At 42.4% G+C, this 20,635-nt stretch overlaps 1 protein-coding gene across 9 annotated transcripts in view; it reads left to right on the top strand.

The window, feature by feature from the left end:
• Positions 1-20,635, top strand: part of GRIN1 (glutamate ionotropic receptor NMDA type subunit 1) — a 127,597-nt gene that overhangs the window by 78,013 nt on the left and 28,949 nt on the right. For all 9 annotated transcript variants that reach the window (XR_016312414.1, XM_089675141.1, XM_089675138.1 and 6 more), the window contains 5 exons: positions 249-413; positions 984-1,102; positions 2,573-2,685; positions 7,044-7,192; positions 11,229-11,386. Coding sequence is in view for 8 of the 9 variants with exons in the window: in XM_089675141.1 (XP_089531267.1) it covers positions 249-413; positions 984-1,102; positions 2,573-2,685; positions 7,044-7,192; positions 11,229-11,386 (704 nt within the window). In the remaining variant the exon portion in view is untranslated. The remainder of the gene's footprint in view (positions 1-248; positions 414-983; positions 1,103-2,572; positions 2,686-7,043; positions 7,193-11,228; positions 11,387-20,635) is intronic.

The following is a 20,635-nucleotide window of genomic DNA, read 5'->3' as shown; positions in this document are numbered from 1 at the left end:
ACATAACTGATCCATGCAAGCTTGTGGAAGAAGATTTTTTTATCCACTTGTCAGATTACAGACAGCTGCCGGTGCTTTAATCCAGGATAATACTTTATAAACTTTCTGTGTCTCTTTGCAGCGGGTTCTGCTGATGTTAGTGGCGTTGCAAACTTGCTCATTTAATCATCTTATCCTAAGCTGATAAAAGTGTAGGATACAGAAGGACCAAACCTCCTCCCTTAACTCTTCCCATTCTGTCATTGCAGGTCAATAACAGCAATAAGAAGGAATGGAATGGAATGATGGGTGAGCTGTTGAGCGGACAAGCGGACATGATCGTTGCACCTCTGACCATCAACAATGAAAGAGCTCAATATATTGAATTCTCCAAGCCCTTTAAATATCAGGGGCTCACCATCCTTGTGAAAAAGGTTTGTGGGGGGAATTGTGCATCCATGATACAGTGCATGCCATGTTCTTAATTGATGGATTCAAGTGGGATGCCAGTCAAAGCCTTGGTTATAGTGGGGAAGACTGAGAACCTCTCTTTTTATTGTTGGGGATATCTGTTTTTACTGCTGCCCTGGGCTCTGGTAAAGAGGGTCCCCTCAGTTCCTGCCCTACTGACAATGTTCTACCAGACAGAAAATCTCCAATAACAACACAGGAAGAAATATTTTTTTTAGTAGAATAGGGGAAGGCTATTCAGATTTTCCCCCAATTTCCGTCTGGTGAAACTGTTGTCAGCAGGATAGAAACTGAGGGTGTATCTTTCTAACCAGTAATAGTTTTAATCTTTCCCCACCATATCCAAAAGTTTGAAAAATAGATTGACACACACTTTAACATTTGCAAAAATATTTTATCTTTGTATATCAGGAGTGTCCAGCCTTTTTCAGCTTATAAAAATGCAGCTCTGTCACTGGAACCTTGATCCGTGGCATAGTAGTTGTTTATATAGTGTTCCTGTATTGTCTATTCTTTTGTCTCCTTGCTGATAGGAAATACCTAGAAGCACCTTGGACTCATTCATGCAACCATTCCAAAGCACCCTATGGCTCTTGGTGGGTCTCTCTGTCCATGTGGTGGCGGTAATGTTGTATCTACTGGACAGGTTCAGGTCAGTTTATAAGCTGACACTCATATCAGATAATTCATACATACATACATACATACATACATACATAAATACACCAAATCAGCAACAGTCCAAATATATTGGGTCTTATACATTTATTTATTAAGAAACTTAAACAAATGTAATTCAGTTATCAGAATGAAACCCTAAATAATTCCACCAATAGTTATCCTTTCTTATTAACCTTTATAAAGTGCAATACATTTGTAAAGGATTGTGAATTTCAGAGAAAAACTAGCACAGAAGGACACAGCTTTACTATACATGCAGTAAAAGTTATATGGTTCAAGCAAAGACTAGCTATATATACACAGTAAAGCTGGAGTTGGACATGAAATAGCTTGATATGGCTATTTTGAGCCTAATCTGAACTATCATCTCATCTACAGCACATGCAGCTGATCCCAAAAGGGGAAGATCAACTGGAATGGTTTGAGGACCTTGTCCAGTTGCAACTGTTCCCCAGACACAAGATAGCTTTAGACATCTCTCTGAAATGTTTCTTTCTCCTGCCGCCAGAAGAGCCAACTGCCACTGCTGGGTCAGTGGGAGGGTTAGAGATCAACTGACAGTTGCTGGTCTCTCCACTGCCATACCACACATGCCGTCTCCCAACTTCTGAGTGTGCAGTGTGTGAGTTGAGGCAGTTTACAAGGCAGCAGAGTTTAGGTGACCTTTTACACCATGACACTCTGGGCTCTGGCAAAGCAAGCAGAACTTTGTGCATGCATGGCAAAGCAGTTGCTTGCACTTACCTACCCTTCACTCTCCACTGCTCCATTCACCCTTGAAATCAAATTTACATACCAGGAATGGTGAGCATTGACACATGCCTTTTTCCTCCAAAATAGTGCTAGTGCTTAGTGATTGGCTGTTCAGGCACCCAACTCTGTCACACTGGGGCAGGGAAAGAGACTTCAACCATGTGTATGCTTCACGATAGGACTGTCTGGGCAAAACACAGGTGCATGTTAGATCAATTAAACAGCACATGCTGGAATTTTTAAAGAGCTGGAGGACTGCGTATCATCCTTAGCTGCACTCTATACCAGTCTGTGCAAGCTCTACTGTATTTTCCTAATTAATGTTAATTTATGTAATTTGATTGCAGTAAGAATATAAGAATACATTCAGTACGGTATATTATCTTGGCTTCTGTAGGAACATTTAAAAAAAGCAGAGAAGTGTCTAAAGGTAGAACAGGTTCTTTTCAGTATGGTACAGGTAGTATTAATAAAACTGACTTAAAAAAAATGCTCCTGTGCTGCACTCGAATCCCAAGAGGAAATGTCTGATTGGCTGCTTTGAGCAATGTGAGACATTTTTCGTCTTTAATACATAAGATCTAAAATGATCACTGCATAAGATCTAAAACGATACAATGATCCATGATTCAGCTATTCTAGATAAGATTTTGTGCCATGCTTTATTATATATAACATGTATTTGCAGTCCTTTTGGCCGGTTTAAAGTGAACACAGAGGAAGAAGAGGAGGATGCGCTGACGCTCTCTTCCGCCATGTGGTTCTCCTGGGGTGTCCTTCTGAACTCTGGTATTGGAGAAGGTAAGACCTATGCTTCCTCTACAGTCCATAGCTTGTTAATTTAGATCATGTATGAAAATGTTTTTTTTTTTAACTAGACAGGGCCCACTCTGACACAGAAATAAAAAGTCACATACCAAGGCATGTCATACTGGAGGTACCATTTAAAGCACTGCAAGGTGGCTGCAAAACATTGATATGCCTTGGCAAACATATGGAACTGAAACTCTTATGAGGACAATTCAATGTAGAGCTTTTGTTCAGCCTTAGAACCAGTGCGGTCTGGTTCAGGTGCAGATTACAGGCTCATGGATGTCTATGGGAACCTCTTCTGAATCGCACGTCATGAGTTTGTGAACACAATTTCAGGCCAATTTTCTCTTCTGATCCTGATGCAAACCTGACCAGATTCTGATGCAAACCTGACATGATCCTGATCCAAACCTGATCTGGACCGCTGAACAACTACTTTGTCAATAAGCTGTGAAAACGGAGCTTCAGTATGAGTTCACACTCATGATTATAAAGTTCAGTAAGTTGAAATCTGTTGCTGTAGGCCCAGAGCCACCTACTTCTAGTGGTCAGAAGTGCCTAGTAATGTGATGGTATATACAGTCAGGTCCATAAATATTGGGACATCGACACAATTCTAACATTTTTGGCTCTATACATCACCACAATGGATTTGAAATGAAACGAACAAGATGTGCTTTAACTGCAGACTGTCAGCTTTAATTTGAGGGTATTTACATACAAATCAGGTGAACGGTGTAGGAATTACAACAGTTTGCATATGTGCCTCCCACTTGATAAGGGACCAAAAGTAATGGGACAATTGGCTTCTCAGCTGTTCCATGGCCAGGTGTGTGTTATTCCCTCATTATCCCAATTACAATGAGCAGATAAAAGGTCCAGAGTTCATTTCAAGTGTGCTATTTGCATTTGGAATCTGTTGCTGTCAACTCTCAAGATGAGTTTCAAAGAGCTGTCACTATCAGTGAAGCAAGCCATCATTAGGCTGAAAAAACAAAACAAACCCATCAGAGAGATAGCAAAAACATTAGGCGTGGCCAAAACAACTGTTTGGAACATTCTTAAAAAGAAGGAACGCACCGGTGAGCTCAGCAACACCAAAAGACCCGGAAGACCACGGAAAACAACTGTGGTGGATGACCGAAGAATTCTTTCCCTGGTGAAGAAAACACCCTTCACAACAGTTGGTCAGATCAAGAACACTCTCCAGGAGGTAGGTGTATGTGTGTCAAAGTCAACAATCAAGAGAAGACTTCACTAGAGTGAATACAGAGGATTCACCACAAGATGTAAACCATTGGTGAGCCTCAAAAACAGGAAGGCCAGATTAGAGTTTGCCAAACGACATCTAAAAAAGCCTTCACAGTTCTGGAACAACATCCTATGGACAGATGAGACCAAGATCAACTTGTACCAGAGTGATGGGAAGAGAAGAGTATGGAGAAGGAAAGGAACTCTTCATGATCCTAAGCATACCACCTCATCAGTGAAGCGTGGTGGTGGTAGTGTCATGGCGTGGGCATGAATGGCTGCCAATGGAACTGGTTCTCTTGTATTTATTGATGATGTGACTGCTGACAAAAGCAGCAGGATGAATTCTGAAGTGTTTCGGGCAATATTATCTGCTCATATTCAGCCAAATGCTTCACAACTCATTGGACGCCGCTTCACAGTGCAGATGGACAATGACCCAAAGCATACTGTAAAAGCAACCAAAGAGTTTTTTAAGAGAAAGAAGTGGAATGTTATGCAATGGCCAAGTCAATCACCTGACCTGAATCCGATTGAGCATGAATTTCACTTGCTGAAGACAAAACTGAAGGGAAAATGCCCCAAGAACAAGCAGGAACTGAAGACAGTTGCAGTAGAGGCCTGGCAGAGCATCACCAGGGATGAAACCCAACGTCTGGTGATGTCTATGCATTCCAGACGTCAGGCTGTAATTGACTGCAAAGGATTTGCAACCAAGTATTAAAAAGTGAAAGTTTGATTTATGATTATTATTCTGTCCCATTACTTTTGGTCTGTTAACAAGTGGGAGGCACATATGCAAACTGTTGTAATTCCTACACCGTTCACCTGATTTGTATGTAAATACCCTCAAATTAAATCTGACAGTCTGCAGTTAAAGCACATCTTGTTCGTTTCATTTCAAATCCATTGTGGTGGTGTATAGAGCCAAAAATGTTAGAATTGTGTCGATGTCCCAATATTTATGGACCTGACTGTATATGTACCTCTACTAAGAGAGATAGAGATCAACCTTCTAGTTGCTTTCACTAAAAAGGGCAACCAGTGGTAATACAATATAGGTTTACGTACAAACCCTAAAGTGTTATAGTCCCACCTCACCAGATCCTCACCAGAATTCCCAGTTCTGCCCAATTGCTTTCCATGACCAAGCCCAACCATGGATTAACCTTTATCTAATTAAATTTCTACAATGTAGAAATAAATAATCAGGAAATCCAGCAGTGATAGAGTGACACATTTGTTATGGTCTTGTATTGTATGTGTGTGTGTGAATTTGGCATCCTGACACTCTAGATTCCTTGCTTCCATCAAATGAATCTTCCCAGTCTTTTTATCCACACCCCCCCACACACACACACATACATACAAGACCATAACAAATCACTCTATCACTGCTGGATTTCCTGATTATTTGTTTCTACATTGTAGAAGTTTAATTAGAAAAAGGTTAATCCATGGTTGGGCTTGGTAATGGAAAGCAGTTGGGCAAAACTGGGAATTCTGGTGAGGATAGCTTGCCACTGAAACCACAAAGGGTATTAGAAGTCAACATTTAATTTTAAGTGCCCATGACCATGCAGATTTGAAACATCTGTTTTGTGTGACTATTTCCTTTAAAGAAACCCTGTTGCCAAAACAAATGTTAGTAGAAAGGACCCTGCAAAAGCATAGTACTAATGCATAGTACATACCCTGCTGCCCATTCCTTGGATCTTCACTCTCTCATAGGGCTATGGCCAATTGAAGAATTTCCAGCATGCAAGGTCTTGAATGCCTTCACCCCTCCAGCCACACTATATTCACAGCATGTGAAATAATACACACGCATCAATAACACTCTGGAGTGTTAGTTGCAATAAAAATGCTGGTGACTGCAACTTTGCAAGATAGTGAAGATTTAAGGCATGGACAGTGGCTCCTGAATTTAGTATGCTTCTACTACAGGGTCCATTTGTAAAATTTTTGTTTTGGGAACAGATTTGCTTTTAGGAGCATGTGCATGAAAAGTCCATTGCTAATCGACTTATCTCAGATCATTTGTATAGCCACTTCAGTAATGAAATCCAGTTTTATTACAAACTAAGCATCTCTACCCATGTGTATATTAGAGTGTTACCTTAATCTCCTTAATATCTAAGGCAATATAGTAGACAATCATTTCTGTCAAGGTGATTGCTTATTTCCCAAGGCGTATGGCAGGCCACAGATTTAATAATACACCTAGCAGCGCTGTAATTAATGTTGGCAATGCCTATATATGCTTTTAATCTTCAGTGCCCTACTTTCATAAAATAAATAACACCTACATGTATTGTAATCCCATATTGAAACTTTGTTTACACCCAAAAATGCTATTACTAACTTAAACATGTAAAAGTTTAGAGGGTTATTGTAATTGATGATACTTCTGATAAGATTGCAAGTGCAGGGAAGACAGATAATTACTTCTTGGTGCTGCCCGTTAAGTGTTGATCTGTCAGCACAAGGGTGAGGATCTGGCACAGCTCCCAATGCAGGAAGAGGCGAGCATAAGGGTTGGCTAAGTGTTAGGGCATTGGTAAAGCTTTATATTAGGTTAATAGTCATGGTTTAGAGGTTTTGTTAGGACAATATTAGCTTTATTTATACACAGCAGAACATCAGGTTCACGTACGTTCCCATTGTCCACCACCCCCCCTAAATTCTCCTGCCATGATGCAGCACTTCATGCCTTGATCTAGGGAATATCCAATTGCCTCTCAAGGGATCGGGAAGGAATTTGTTTCCCTGTAGGAGCAAATTATATCGTGTTTTGCTGGGGGGGAGGGGGGTTGCCTTCCTCTGGATCAACTGTGGGTATAGGATTATAATTTTATTTTTAATGGTTGAACTGAATGGACTTTTGTCTTTTTTCAGCCAGACTATGTAACTATGAACAGGCAGTTGCCAGTGTGATCCTTGTTACATGGATGAAGAGGGGGGGTGTTCCTGTTTAGGAGCGACCTGTTTCAGGAGGGACCAAAGGGCCCCTGATCGTCTGTGAGCAAATGTAGCATACGTAAATAAAACTTATTTTGCATAGTCTTAACTTTTCATTGCTTCTCCTTTTACAGGAGCACCAAGGAGTTTTTCTGCTAGGATCCTGGGCATGGTTTGGGCTGGATTTGCTATGATCATTGTAGCTTCCTATACTGCCAACCTGGCTGCCTTCCTGGTGTTGGACAGGCCTGAGGAGAGGATAACAGGAATCAATGACCCCAGGGTTAGTATGAAGACGCCAGAATTTTCTTAAAATGTGACTCCACAGAAACCTGACATTTCAGTGTTAGATGGACAGGGATGTATTGAATAACCCCTCTAAGTCATTATATCTTTTAGATACTCTATAGAATAAAATTTACTAATGGAGCTTTTGCCTGGGTTTTTCCCAATATAGATTGTCACTCCTGCTGCAATTTTTAGAATGTAAAATAAATTTTGAAAATTAAACAGGTAGACTGAGACCTCATTGTTTGGCACTGGAGTGAGGGAAGGAGTCAAGGGGAGTGGAGTATTTGAAATATATAGGAGGCCCACTGTGTGTGTATATATATATATATATATATATATATATATATATATATATATATAGTGAAGGAAATAAGTATTTGATCCCCTGCTGATTTTGAATGTTTGCCCACTCACGAAGAAATGATCAGTCTAAAAATCGAATGGTAGGTGTATTGTAACACGGAGAGATAGACTAGCAAAAAAAAATTCAACAAGAAATACATATCTAACAAATTATGCACTGATTTGCGGGAAATAAGTATTTGATCCCCTATCATTCAGCAGGATTTCTGGCTACCAGGTGTCTTTCATACAGGTAACAAGCTGAGATTAGAAGCAGTCTCTTAAAAGGAGTGCTGCTAATCTCATTTTGTTACCTGTAAAAAAGACACCTGTCCACAGGAGCAATCAAACAATCAGACTCCAAACTCTCCACCATGGCAAAGACCAAAGAGCTGCCCAAGGATGTCACAAGGCTGGACTGGGCTACCAAACTAGATCATTTCTTTGTGAGTGGGCAAACATTCAAAATCTGCAGGGGATCAAAGACTTATTTCCTTCACTGTATATATATATTCATTTAGACTTTGTTACACTTTCCATTTAAAACAGTATGTACAGTATGTATTACATTTAGATTGAATCTGGAACTTGTCCAAAATAATGAATGGGAGTTCTAGTAGTTTATATATCAGGGAAGGGTACTTCAGATTAAACATGACTGGGATACCCCATAATCACTTTAATGACTACTGCAAATGAGCTATCATGTGAAAACCATGCTACCAAGTGCAACCAAGCTGTTTGTTTCCAGGTTGTGGGAGTGACAACTCTGTGTGAAGGTGAGACATGAAACTTACCTGAGACAGAAGACAGGAAAATAGATTCAATCAGTCACAGCAAAGAGACAGCACTTATGATAATACTTTAGAGCAGTGGTTCTCAACCTTCCTAATGCCGCGACCCCTTAATACAGTTCCTCATGTTGTGGTGACCCCCAACCATAAAATAATCGTTTTACCTCCAATACTGCTGCTTTCTACACAGTAGCTGCTCTTTACACATTGGAAATATGTGTTGTCCGATGGTCTTAGGCGACCCCTGTGAAAGGGTGGTTCGACCCCCAAAGGGGTCGTGACCCACAGGTTGAGAACCACTGCTTTAGAGGAACTTCAGCTTGATTTTATATTTTTTTATTTAAGGTTAGCATCTGCAAATACTGTAGCCACTGAATTTTAAAAGTCAGGTACCAGTGCCTGGGGTCCAGCACTGTCTTCCCGCATGTAAATTCTACTTCTGCTGCAGGCCACCATCCTGGATACAGGAGCTGGCTGTGGCTTCCTGAGGAGTCAAAGCTGCCTTCCCACTGCACATGCAGGAGCTTGGGTAGTGCTTTGTGAAAGATCCTGCAGCCTTCTGGGATATGTAATGTGTGTCAGAAGGCTGCAGAAGAGGATGAGGCAAGGGAATCCATCCTCGTCTAGGCAAGGATTTCCGGAGAGGTAGCAGGTAGTGATAAAAAATCGGTACTCGCTCCTCCCCTCTAAAAAACCTATATCTCAGTTACAGGCCGGGATGAGTCATCAAAACAGTGGGACTTCACATTTTGAGTGAAGTTCTGATTTCCCATCACATTCATTCACCAACAGTCAGATTTCTCCACCTTGATCCACAAGTTCAGGAACACCATCTTGCCCAAATAGATAGATTTGAAGTCACAGGCTTACTTTTACTCCTTCCTGATGTCCCTTTAACAGGATCTGTATGCCCAGGGGTAAGGAAGGATCAACCAATCATGTGACCACTGTGATCGGCTGCCCCTATGGTCACATGATCAGGATCTGGCAGGACCAGATCATTAGTACGGACTGAGAGCTGTGAGCATACTCTCAGCACAAAAAATTCTAATGCCAATGGACACATATACAGTATGTGGCATGTGAGTAGCAAAGCCCATCCTCCTTGCCACCGCACATATGCGTTATATGGGTGGCAAGAGGTTAATCTCTACTGAGCTCTCTATAGAGCATGAGAAAAACAAACAACCCAATTGGCATTTAAGTGAAAAATGGTTATAAATCAGGTTGTGATTCTATTTTTCAGTTTGTATTGCATTAAACACAACTGCAGACTCGGGATATCAGAAGAGAATTACAAATGGTAAATCTGACTGAATATAAAACACGTGATTCAGAATTGATTTATTATTATTATTATTATTATTATACAGTCCAATAGTTCGCTCAGCGCTGTACATTACAATGGGGGACAGAACAATAACAATACAATACAATGCAAAACATGAGGGGATCGAGGGCCCTGCTCTTTCGAGTTTACAATCCAGGAGGGAGGGGATGGTGGCACAGGAGGAGATAGCTGTGGGGGATGGAGTGGTAGGAAGAGTGGAGGAGGTCGGCAAGTTAGCAGGTGGTGGGGTAGGCTTCCCTGAAGAGGTGGGTTTTCAGGGTGCGCCTAAAGGAGAGGAGAGTAGGTGATAATCTGATGGGTTGGGGCAGGGAGTTCCAGAGGATGGGTGACACCCTGGAGAAGTCCTGGAGGCGGGCATGGGAGGAGGAGACCAGAAAACTAGAGAGAAGGAGGTCTTGTGAGGAGCGGAGTGTGCGTGCTGGGTGGTACTTGGATATTAGGTCAGTGATGTAGTACGGGGCAGTATGGTGGACAGCTTTGTACGTCAGTGTTAGGATTTTGAATTTGATCCGTTGCGCAATCGGAAGCCAGTGGAGGGATTGGCAGAGGGGGGTGGCGGAAACGGAGCGGCTGGAAAGGTGAATGAGTCTGGCAGCCGTATTCAGGATCGAGTGAAGTGGGGATAGCCAGTAGCGAGGCAGGCCAGTAAGGAAGGAGTTGCAGTAATCGAGCCGTGATATGATGAGGGAGTGACCACATTTATTTTAGTCCACATGCAAACTGGACGTTTTAACAGCGGCTGTTTTTGATTTTTGACGTTATTTTCTGCAGCCAGTAAACCCCCCAGCATGTTATCCTATGTGTCCATACACACATAGACTGTAATCAACATTTTTTGGCAGGGGTGTTTCTTGGCTGGAAAAAAACCCCAGTACTAGTGGGTTTCTAGAGGAGTTTTTTTAGCTGTAAAAACGCTCAAACGCTGTAAAATGTCGCAAACCAGTGTTTTTGGAGTTTTTTTTTACCCCCCAAAAAATTTTTTTTTTGGGCAAAAAAAACCCTCTAAAATACGCATCTAAACGCTAAAGCAAAAACGCTGAAAAACTCACGATTTTAACGTGACTTTACACAGCTAACGTTACCAGTCTTATTAAACCGCCCCGTGTGCATGGAGCCTTAAACACATGGCATGCTAATGAGTAATGAATTTTATAACTGCCATGGACAGCATATCAACACGTGGAAACATAGGCTGTTTCAATATTTGGAGAGGGATTGCTTTCTGAGATGGCGTTCTCTGCAGGGTGTAGAGAGCAATAAATATATCACTGATAGGAGTAACTGGATTGTTACATGGCTTCCCATGACGTAATAGACACAAGATAGCATAAGACAAATACTAGCATAAGACACAAAGCAAATATTGTCTCACAGTAAGAGATGGTTGCCTGATGCCTCAGTGTTATCACTGGAGACCAGAAATTCCTCTAACATGTAAATCTTGGTTTCCCTTGAGCTGAGGGTAGGTGATGCGGTTTCAGCATACGCTTGCATTGTATTGTTATACTTCTGACTTACTAACCATTTTCTTGTGTCCACAGCTGCGAAATCCCAGCGACAAGTTTATTTACGCCACAGTCAAGCAGAGCTCCGTGGACATCTACTTCAGGAGACAGGTGGAGTTGAGCACCATGTACAGGCACATGGAGAAACACAACTATGAGAGCGCTGCTGAGGCCATCCAAGCGGTGCGAGACAAGTAAGTCGTTCGCTGTCTACACCAGACATGTCCAGATGGTGGTTTTAATACCATTTGTGGCCCCTTTCATTGGTCTTTGTGGTCCTCACTGGTTTCAAAATATAAGAGGAACAAGGTCTAAGCTGTCCTGCAGTCGATAAGATACCCTACCCACTATCACTTTGCATCTCTGCTTCAGAAATGTTTTAAATTGACCATGTCACTAAGCAGTTCCTTAAAGGACAGCCTGCAAAGAGAAGATTGAATACTCTCTTGTCCTACCATCTGTGGCACCGATCTTCTCTCCTAAAGTGAAACTAAAGGCAAACCTTTTATGTCATTTTGAATAGAGCGAGGGAGGGTTATAACCCCTGTTAGGTTGTTCTTTGCCATTTGTGTCTCATTGGGGAGATTTTCATTCACTTCCTGTCCAGGGCTGTATCTAGGGTAGTGGTGTATTTAGGTTTTGTGCTGCTCTAGGCAACACAAAAATTGAATGTGCCTGACATTGACCAACAACACTCCTGCCCCCCCCAACTGAGGGTGCTTCCACTAACACATCCCCCCCTCCCAACGAAAGAGAGAGAGACACCTTAACAGCTCCAGACATCCTTGGGAACGAGAGTCGGACTCTCCATACACCACCAAGCAGCCCGCAGCCTCTCTCTGATCTTACCTGGACGCCATGCCGTATGTGACCCTTCTTCTATCCTTTCTTCTGTGGGGATGTGCTGCCCCCCCTGAAAAGTGCCGCCCTAGGCAAATGCCTTGTTTGCCTTGTAGTAAATACACCCCTAATCTAGGAGGGTGCTGGGTGAGCTGAGCCCCCCAGATTTCTTCTGTGCCCCCCCCAGAGGCCCCATCGTGTCTCTTACATTCCCACAGTGCCCAGCAGCCCAGCCAGCACATTTCTCCTCTCCTCCATATGAGAGGGGAGAAGCTTGATCTGCTCTGCCTTCCCCTGCCCGTCTCCCCCTGTGCCTGTCCACACTCCAGTCTGTGTAGCCTGTGCAGTGCCTGTGAGGGGGATTTGTGGGCAAGGAAGTTTAAACAGAGCAGCCAGGAGCTGTATTGTGTGCAGGATATGATGCATCTGAGCCAATGGAGCTCCAGAGGACCATCCATGTGCATGAGCACTGTGATCAGACTCTCCTCCTCCCTCTCTCCCATCTATCTATCTATCTATCTATCTATCTATCTATCTATCTATCTATCTATTCATCTATATCTATCTTATCCAGGGCTTTTTTTCAAAGAAAATAGATGCAGGTACTCCCTCTTTCTGAGTCACCCCCTGTCTCTGCCCCCTACCCACCTCTGAGCACCGTGCCTTTATTCCATCCCCTACTCATCTTCCAGTGCCACCCCTTTTAGAGACTATAGAATCAAGTATCATTTGGTGGTGCTTGTATCGAATTTGTTAATAATAAGAAAAGCAATAAAATAGATCCCTGGCAGTCAGCAACCCCCCTTAGCAACAATAGTTCTTCCTGCAACAATAGACCCCCCTGCAGCAACATTATATCCCCCATTGACAATAGACCCACCCAGAAACAATAGACCCCCAAGCAATATGACACCCCCCCCCCCAGCAACAATAAACTTCCTGCAACAAAATACTGCTCCAGTAACAATAGATCCACTCCAGCAACAATAGATCTGCTAGCAGCCAGTATCAATAGACCCTGTAGCAGCTAGACTTGATAGGCCCAACCTCCAACAGTAGATCTCTGCCAGTTAAAAATGACCCCCTCAGCAACAATATATCCCCTACCAGCAACAGCAGACCTCCTCCCACAATAGATCCCACCAGCAACAATAGATCTCTCAGCAGCCAGCAACAATAACAGCACCCTCCAGAACACTCCACAACCCCTTGCCATTACAAATATCAGGAGCTAGAGGTGCCAGAACTGCGATCCCACTGAAAAAAGCCCTGATCTTATCTAATCTATCTAATATAATTTATCTCCCAAGAAAAAGTAATTGGGAGTTGGCAAACCTGGTGTGCATTCATTGATCCATGAGACAGTCTGCTAGGAACAGGTGAAGTAAGGTGACACTCTGATAAGGACATTTGATGTAAGGGGGCACTCTGATGGGGACCCTGATATAAAAGAGGGACTGTGATAGGGACACCTGATATAGGGGACACAGTTTTTGTTTATTCATCCCAATCTAACAGTCCAATATATACAGTAAATTCCCTGTTCACTCCTGCGCCACCACTGCATCTGTCAGACATTGCTTCCAGGTCATGATTCGTGGTACAGAAGCTCACTGAATAATCAGGGATTATTTGTGACATTGTGCATTTGTGACAGTCAGTGACTCACACAAAGCCCCCTGACTTTTTTTTTAGAGCACCCTCAGATCATATAGGCTAAATCCGGCCCTGTTCCTGTCCAATAGCCAAAACAAACGAGAGGAAACTTCTCCAAAAGCGAGGGAATTCCTGGCTGCAATCAGAGTCACCAGAACTATTGATATACAAATTTTGGGTTGTCCCCAGAATACCAGAAGATTTCCTCTCTATTATCATTCTGGGGACAAACCAAAATTTGTGATTTTCTTTCATTTTCAATTTTGATAATTTTGTCCAAAACTAAAAAATAAATGTTAGCTTTTCTTTAACCACCTCCCGCCCACCATATAGTAATATGATGGACGCAAGGTGGTTCTCTCATTCTGAGAGGACGTCATATAACGTCCTCCCATTCTCATTGAGTATGCGCGGCTCAGGGAGCGCGCAGCGCAGCGATCGGTGGTGCGCGGTGTCCTTCGGACACAGCGAAACACCGATCATGGAAAGAGCCAAAGATGTCGGCTCGGTCATGTGATCAGCTGTGTCCAATCACAGCTCATCACATGTAAACAGGGAAATGCCGGTTATCGGCATTTCTCTCCTCTCCAGCTGTCATGCTGACAGCTGGAGAGGAGAGCCGGTAATCGGCTTTCCGCGGAGGGTACATGTACACTGATCATCAGGGCACTGATGATCAGTGTGCCCTGATGATCAGTGTAGCCCCAGCAGTGCCACCTGTCAGTGTCCATCAGTGCCTTATGTCAGTGCTCATCAGTGCCTCGTGCCAGTGCCCATCAGTGCACATCAGTGCCTACCAGTGCACATCAATGCCACATATTAGTGCCCATCTGAGCTGCCTTTCAGTGTCACCCATCAGTGCCAGTGAGTGCTACCTATCAGTGCTGTCAATCAGTGCCACCTATCAGTGCTGCCAATCAGTGCCACCTATCCGTGCCAGTCAGTGCCGCCTATCAGTGCCAGTCAGTGCTGCCTATCAGTGCGCATCAGTGCCGCCTATCAGTGCCAGTCAGTGCCACGTAACAGTGCGAGTCAGTGCTGCCTATTAGTGCCAGTCAGTGCTGCCTATCAGTGCCATATATCAGTGCCATGTATCAGTGCTGCCTTTCAGTGCCCATCAGTGATGCCTGTCAATGCCCATCAGTGCCACCTACCAGTGCCTCCTCATCAGTGCCCATCAGTGCCACCTATCAGTGTCCATCAGTGCAGCCTATCAGTGCCCAGCAGTGCAGCCTCATTAGCGCACATCAGTGAAGGAGAAAAATCACTTATTTACAAAATTTTATAACAAAAACTAAGAAAAAACATTTTTTTTCAAAATTTTCAGTGGTTTTTGCTTTGTTTAAGAAAAAATAAAAAGCCCAGAGGTGATTAAATACCACCAAAATAAAGCTCTATCTGTCACAACAAAATGATAAAAATTTCATATGGGTACAGTGTTGTTTGACCGCGCAATTCTCATTCAAAGTGCAACAGCGCTGAAAGCTGGAAATTGGCCTGGGCAGGAAGGGGGTATAAGTGCCCTGTAGGCTAGCGGTTAAAGAGCTAAGCAGTCTGAAAAATTGTCTGCAACTGACATGTCCAGGTGCAATGGTTGCCATGTCCCCTTCTGTCCTTAGTAGTTCTGCTGCCTTTTCAGCACAACTGTACTGTGTATTGATGTGGAAGAAACCACATCTTTAGGTGGCAAACCAGGACACTGACACTCCCAGAAGTATCGGATTCTGCAGGTAATAGCAGAGGTCCAATTATGTGTTTCTAAATTTAGGATATTACATTATTTGTTCCGCTTAGTTGCAAATAGTTTTTATCAGTGTTCTTTTTTAAGGAGGGTAGTCCATACAAAAGTGATATTTCAGTTAAAGTGATATATTATATACACTATATTGCGAAAAGTATTGGGACGCATTCAGGAGCTCAGTGAATTCAAGTGTGGTACCATATGTTGCCACCTGTGCAATAAGTCCATCTGTGACATTTCCTCGCTACTAAATATTCCACGGTCAACTGTTAGTGGTATTATAACAAAGTGGAAGCAACTGGGAACAACAGCAAATCAGCTACAAAGTGGTAGACCAAGTAAAATGACAGAGCGGGGTCAGCGCATGCTGAAGCACACAGTGTGCAGAAGTTGTGAACTGTCTGCAGAGTCAATAGTTAAAGACCTCCAAACTTCATGTGGCCTTCAGATTAGCACAACAACGGTGCATAGAAAGCTTCATGGAATGGGTTTCCATGGCCGAGCAGCTGTATCCAAGCCTTACATCACCAAGTGCAATGCAAAACGTCAAATGCAGTGGTGTAAAGCACGCCGCCACTGGACTCTAGAGCAGTGGAGATGTGTTCTCTGGAGTGAGGAATCACGCTTCTCTATCTGGTAATCTGATGGACGTGTCTGGGTTTGGTGGTTTCCAGGAGAATGATACTTGCCTGACTGCATTATGCCAAATGTAAAGTTTGGTGGAGGGGGGATTATGGTGTGGGGTTGTTTTTCGGGGGTTGGGCTTGGCCCCTTAGTTCCAGTGAAGGCAACTCTTTAGGCGTCAGCATACCAAGACATTTTGGACAATTTTCTGCTACCAATTTTGTGGGAACAGTTTGGGGATGGCCCCTTCCAGTTCCAACATGACTGTGCACCAGTGCACAAAGCAAGGTCCATAAAGACACAGATGAGTGAGTTTGGGGTGGAGGAGCTTGACTGGCCTGCCTGTCCTGACCTCAATAGAACACCTTTGGGATGAATCAGAGTGGAGACTGCAAGCCAGGCCTTCTTATCTGACATAAGTGCCTGAGCTCATAAATACACTTCTGGAAGAATGGTCAAACATTCTTATAGACACACTCCTAAACCTTGTGGACAGCCTTCCCAGAAGAGTTGAAGCTGTTATAGCTGCAAAAGGTGGGCCAAATCATTATCGAACCCTACGGATTAAGACTGGGATGCCATTAAAGTTCATGTGCGTGTAAAGGCAGGTGTCCAATACTTTTGGCAATATAGTGTATCTTAAATTATTATTGTTACACTACATCCAAATTATATCTGTTGTATGCACAAAAAAAGTTGCTGTCTTTAAAATCACAAATGAATACCAATTAAAAAATTCATAAGGAAGTGCTTAAATCATAAAAAATCTTTATCCGAATGATATACCTCTACAGTATATACATTGATTACATAAACATCTATGACAATTAATGCATATATAGTTACATGATTGTAAATACAGTGGGTGAAATAATTATTTGATCCCATGCATATTTTGTAAGTTTGCCCACTTACAAAGAAATGAAGGGTCTATAATTTTTATCATAGGTGTATTTTAAATAATAGAGACATAATATCAACCAAAAATCCAAAAAAAAACATTTGATACAAATGTTATAAATTGAGTTGCGGTTCAGTGAGTAAGATAAGTATTTGATTCCCAAGCAAAACATTACTTAGTACTTGGTGGTGAAACCCTTGTTGGCAAGCACAGAGGTAAGATGTTTCTTGTATTTTGTTACCAGGTTTGCACACATCTTTACAGATCTTCTCTAAATCCTTAAGGTTTCTTGGCTGTCACTTGGCAACTCAAAGTTCCAGCTCCCTCCATAAATTTTCTATAGGATTAAGGTCCGGAGACTGGCTAGGCCACTCCTTGACCTTAATGTGCTTCTTTTTGAGCCACTCCTTTGTTGCCTTTATTGGTATGTTGTGGGTCATTGTCATGTTGGAAGACCCATCCACAACCCATCTTCAGTGTTCCAGCTGAGGGAAGAAGGTTCTCATACAAGATTTTAAAATACATGGCCCCATCCATTGTCCCCTCAATGTGGAAAAATCAGCTTGTGCCTTTAGCAGAGAAACAGCCCCAAAGCATAATGTTTCCACCTCCACACTTGACCATAGAGATGGTGTTCTTAGGGTCATAGTCAGCATTTTTCTTCCTCCAAACAAGGCGAGTCGAGTTAATGCCAAAGAGCTCAATTTTGGTCTCATCTGACCACAGATGAGACCAAATCCTTCTCTGAATCATTTAGATGTTCATTGGCAAACTTCAAATGGGTCTGTATATATGCCTTCTTGAAGAGGGGGACTTTGCGGGCGCTGCAAGATTTCAATCCATGGCGGCATATTGTGTTACCAATGGTTTGTTTGTGACTGTGGTCCCAACTGCCTTGAAATCATTCACAAGCTCCTCCCATGTAGTTCTGGCCTGATCTCTCACTTTTCTCATGATCATCCTTATCTCATGAGGCGAATGCTGCATGGAACTCCAGACCAAGGGAGATTGTTGGTTTTTTTGTATTTCTTCCATTTGCAAATAATTGCTTCAACAGTTGTCTCCTTCTCACCAAGCTTCTTGCTGATGGTCTTGTAGTCCATTCCAGCCTTGTGCAGGTCTACAATCTTGTCCCTAACATCTTTTGACAGCTCTTTGGGCTTGCCCATGGTGGTGCCCAAGAAAGAGATTCTGTGGACAAGTGTCTTTTATACACATAACGAGTTGTCGTTAGGAGCACCTTCTTACAGGACTAATCTGTGTACCACATGAGCACATAGCCAGTCTGTGGGAGCCAGAATTATTGTTGGTTGGTAGGGGATAAAATACTTATTTTTCTCACTGAACTGCAACTCAATTTATAACATTTGAACAATGTGTCTTTCTGGTTTTTTGGTTGATATTCTGTCTCTATCATTTATAATACACCTGTGATAAAAAAAAATTATAGACCCTTCAACTTACAAAATCTGCAGGGGATCAAATAATTATTTTCCCCCACTGTAAATGATATAACAATGGTGAAGTAAGTCTATCAAAAGGAAAGCACACTACCTTTTCCTAGGTTAAGAAAGGTCAAGCAGTGCTCAAATGATCCACCCTCAGGTGACAACTCTACTGGAGATGAAACTGTATCTTGTGGACCGGAATTCTGTATATAAATCCAGAGGAATACAATAAATTCCCAATAGTGAAATATTGCTATGTTAGTTTTATTGAATAAAACGATATGCACTCACATTATCCAAATGCATAATAAAGGCATATCCATATGTACACCACTAGCAGGCATAAAGGCAGAACTCCAAAGCAATCCCTCAGTATATGTCGATGGGTATCCAGTGTGGGTCTTCCACCATCAATTTAACCTTCCTTAATGTGAGCTTCTCATCTTTGGGTGGTAACACCTGATGCAGCTTGATTTTGACACATCTGCGGAGGTGGCTAAAGAAAAACATTTTTTAAAATGCACATCATTGAACTTTGCATTGGGACTCATTCCACTTTTGTTATATAATTTAATCATAATCATGTACAGTAACTTTATACAGTTGCAAGAAAAAGTATGTGAAACCCTTGGGATTACGTGGAGTTTTGCATGAATTGGGCATAAAATGTGCTCTGAACGTCATCTAAGTCACAACAATAGAAGAACACAGTCTGCTGAACATAATACTACACAAACATTAGATGTTGCCATGGTTTAATTGCACATAACATGTAAACATTCACAGTGCAGGGAGGAAAAAGTATGTGAGGCCCTAGCTTAATGACTTCTCCCAGAGCAAATTGGAGCCAGGAGTGAGCCAACCTTGACTCCAATCAGTGTGATGATATTGGATGTGTTGCTGACAGCTGTCCTGCCCTTAAAAAACACACACCTGTTTTGGGTTTACTGGTTTCAAGAAGCACTGTCTGATGTGAACCATGCCTCGCAGAAAAGAGCTCTCAGAAGACCTACGATCAAGAATTGTTGACTTGCATGAAGCTGGAAAGAGTTACAAAAGTATCTCCAAAAGCCTTGATGTTCATGTGTCCACGGTAAGACAGACTATCTACAAATGGAGAAAGTTTAGCACTGTTGCTAAACTCCCTATGCATGGTCATCCTGTAAAAATGACTGCAAGAGCACAGCGCAGAATGCTGCATGAGGTAAAGAAGAATCCCAGAGCGTCAGCTAAAGACCTACAGAAATCTGTGGCACATGCTAACATTTTCGTTGACACATCTACAATAAGGAAAACATTAAACAAGAATGGAGTACATAGGAGGACACCACGGAGGAAGTCATTGCTGTCCAAAAAGAATATTGCAGCACGTTTGAAGTTTGCAAAAGAGCACCTGGATGTTCCACAGCACTACTGGCAAAATATACCGTGGACAGATGAAACCAAGATTGAGTTGTTTGGGAAGAACACACAACACTATGTGTGGAGAAAAAAAGGCACAGCACACCAACATCAAAACCTCATCCCCACTGTAAAACATGGGCCTTGACGGATTGTTGTCATTGATGGGAAAATGAATTCCAGAGTTTATCAACACATTTTGCAGGAAAACGTACGACCATCTGTCTGCCAACTGAAGCTCCGCAGAGGATGGGTGATACAACAGGACAATGACCCAAAGCATACAAGTAATTCAACAAAACAATGGCTGCAACAGCACAGAATATGCCTTCTGGAGTGGCCCAGTCAGAGTCCTGACCTCAACCCGATTGAAATGCTGTGGCATGACCTTAAGAGAGCGATTCACACCAGACATCCCAAGAATATTGCTGCACTGAAACAGTTTTGTGAAGAGGAGTGGTCCAAAATTACTCCAGATCGTTGTGCAGGTCTGATCTGCAACTACAGGAAACGTTTGGTTGAGGTTATTGCTGCCAAAGGAGGGTCAACAAGTTATTAAGTCCAAAGGTTCATATACTTTTTCCTCCCTGAACCGTGAATGTTTACATGTTATGTGCAATTAAACCATGGCAACATCTAATGTTTGTGTAGTATTATGTTCAGCAGACTGTCTTCGTCTATTGTTGTGACTTAGATGACGTTCAGAGCACATTTTATGCCCAATTCATGGAAAACTCCATGTAATCCCAAGGGGTTCACATACTTTTTCTTTCAACTGTATATATATATATATATATATATATATATATATATATATATATGTGTGTGTGTG

This window comes from Staurois parvus, unplaced genomic scaffold (assembly GCF_062004578.1).
Source record: "Staurois parvus isolate SC_StPar_1 unplaced genomic scaffold, SC_StPar_1.0 ptg000154l, whole genome shotgun sequence".
Taxonomy (NCBI): domain Eukaryota; kingdom Metazoa; phylum Chordata; class Amphibia; order Anura; family Ranidae; genus Staurois; species Staurois parvus.
The sequence above is the reverse complement of the archived record's forward strand: the minus strand, read 5'-3'. Positions and strand labels throughout refer to the sequence as shown.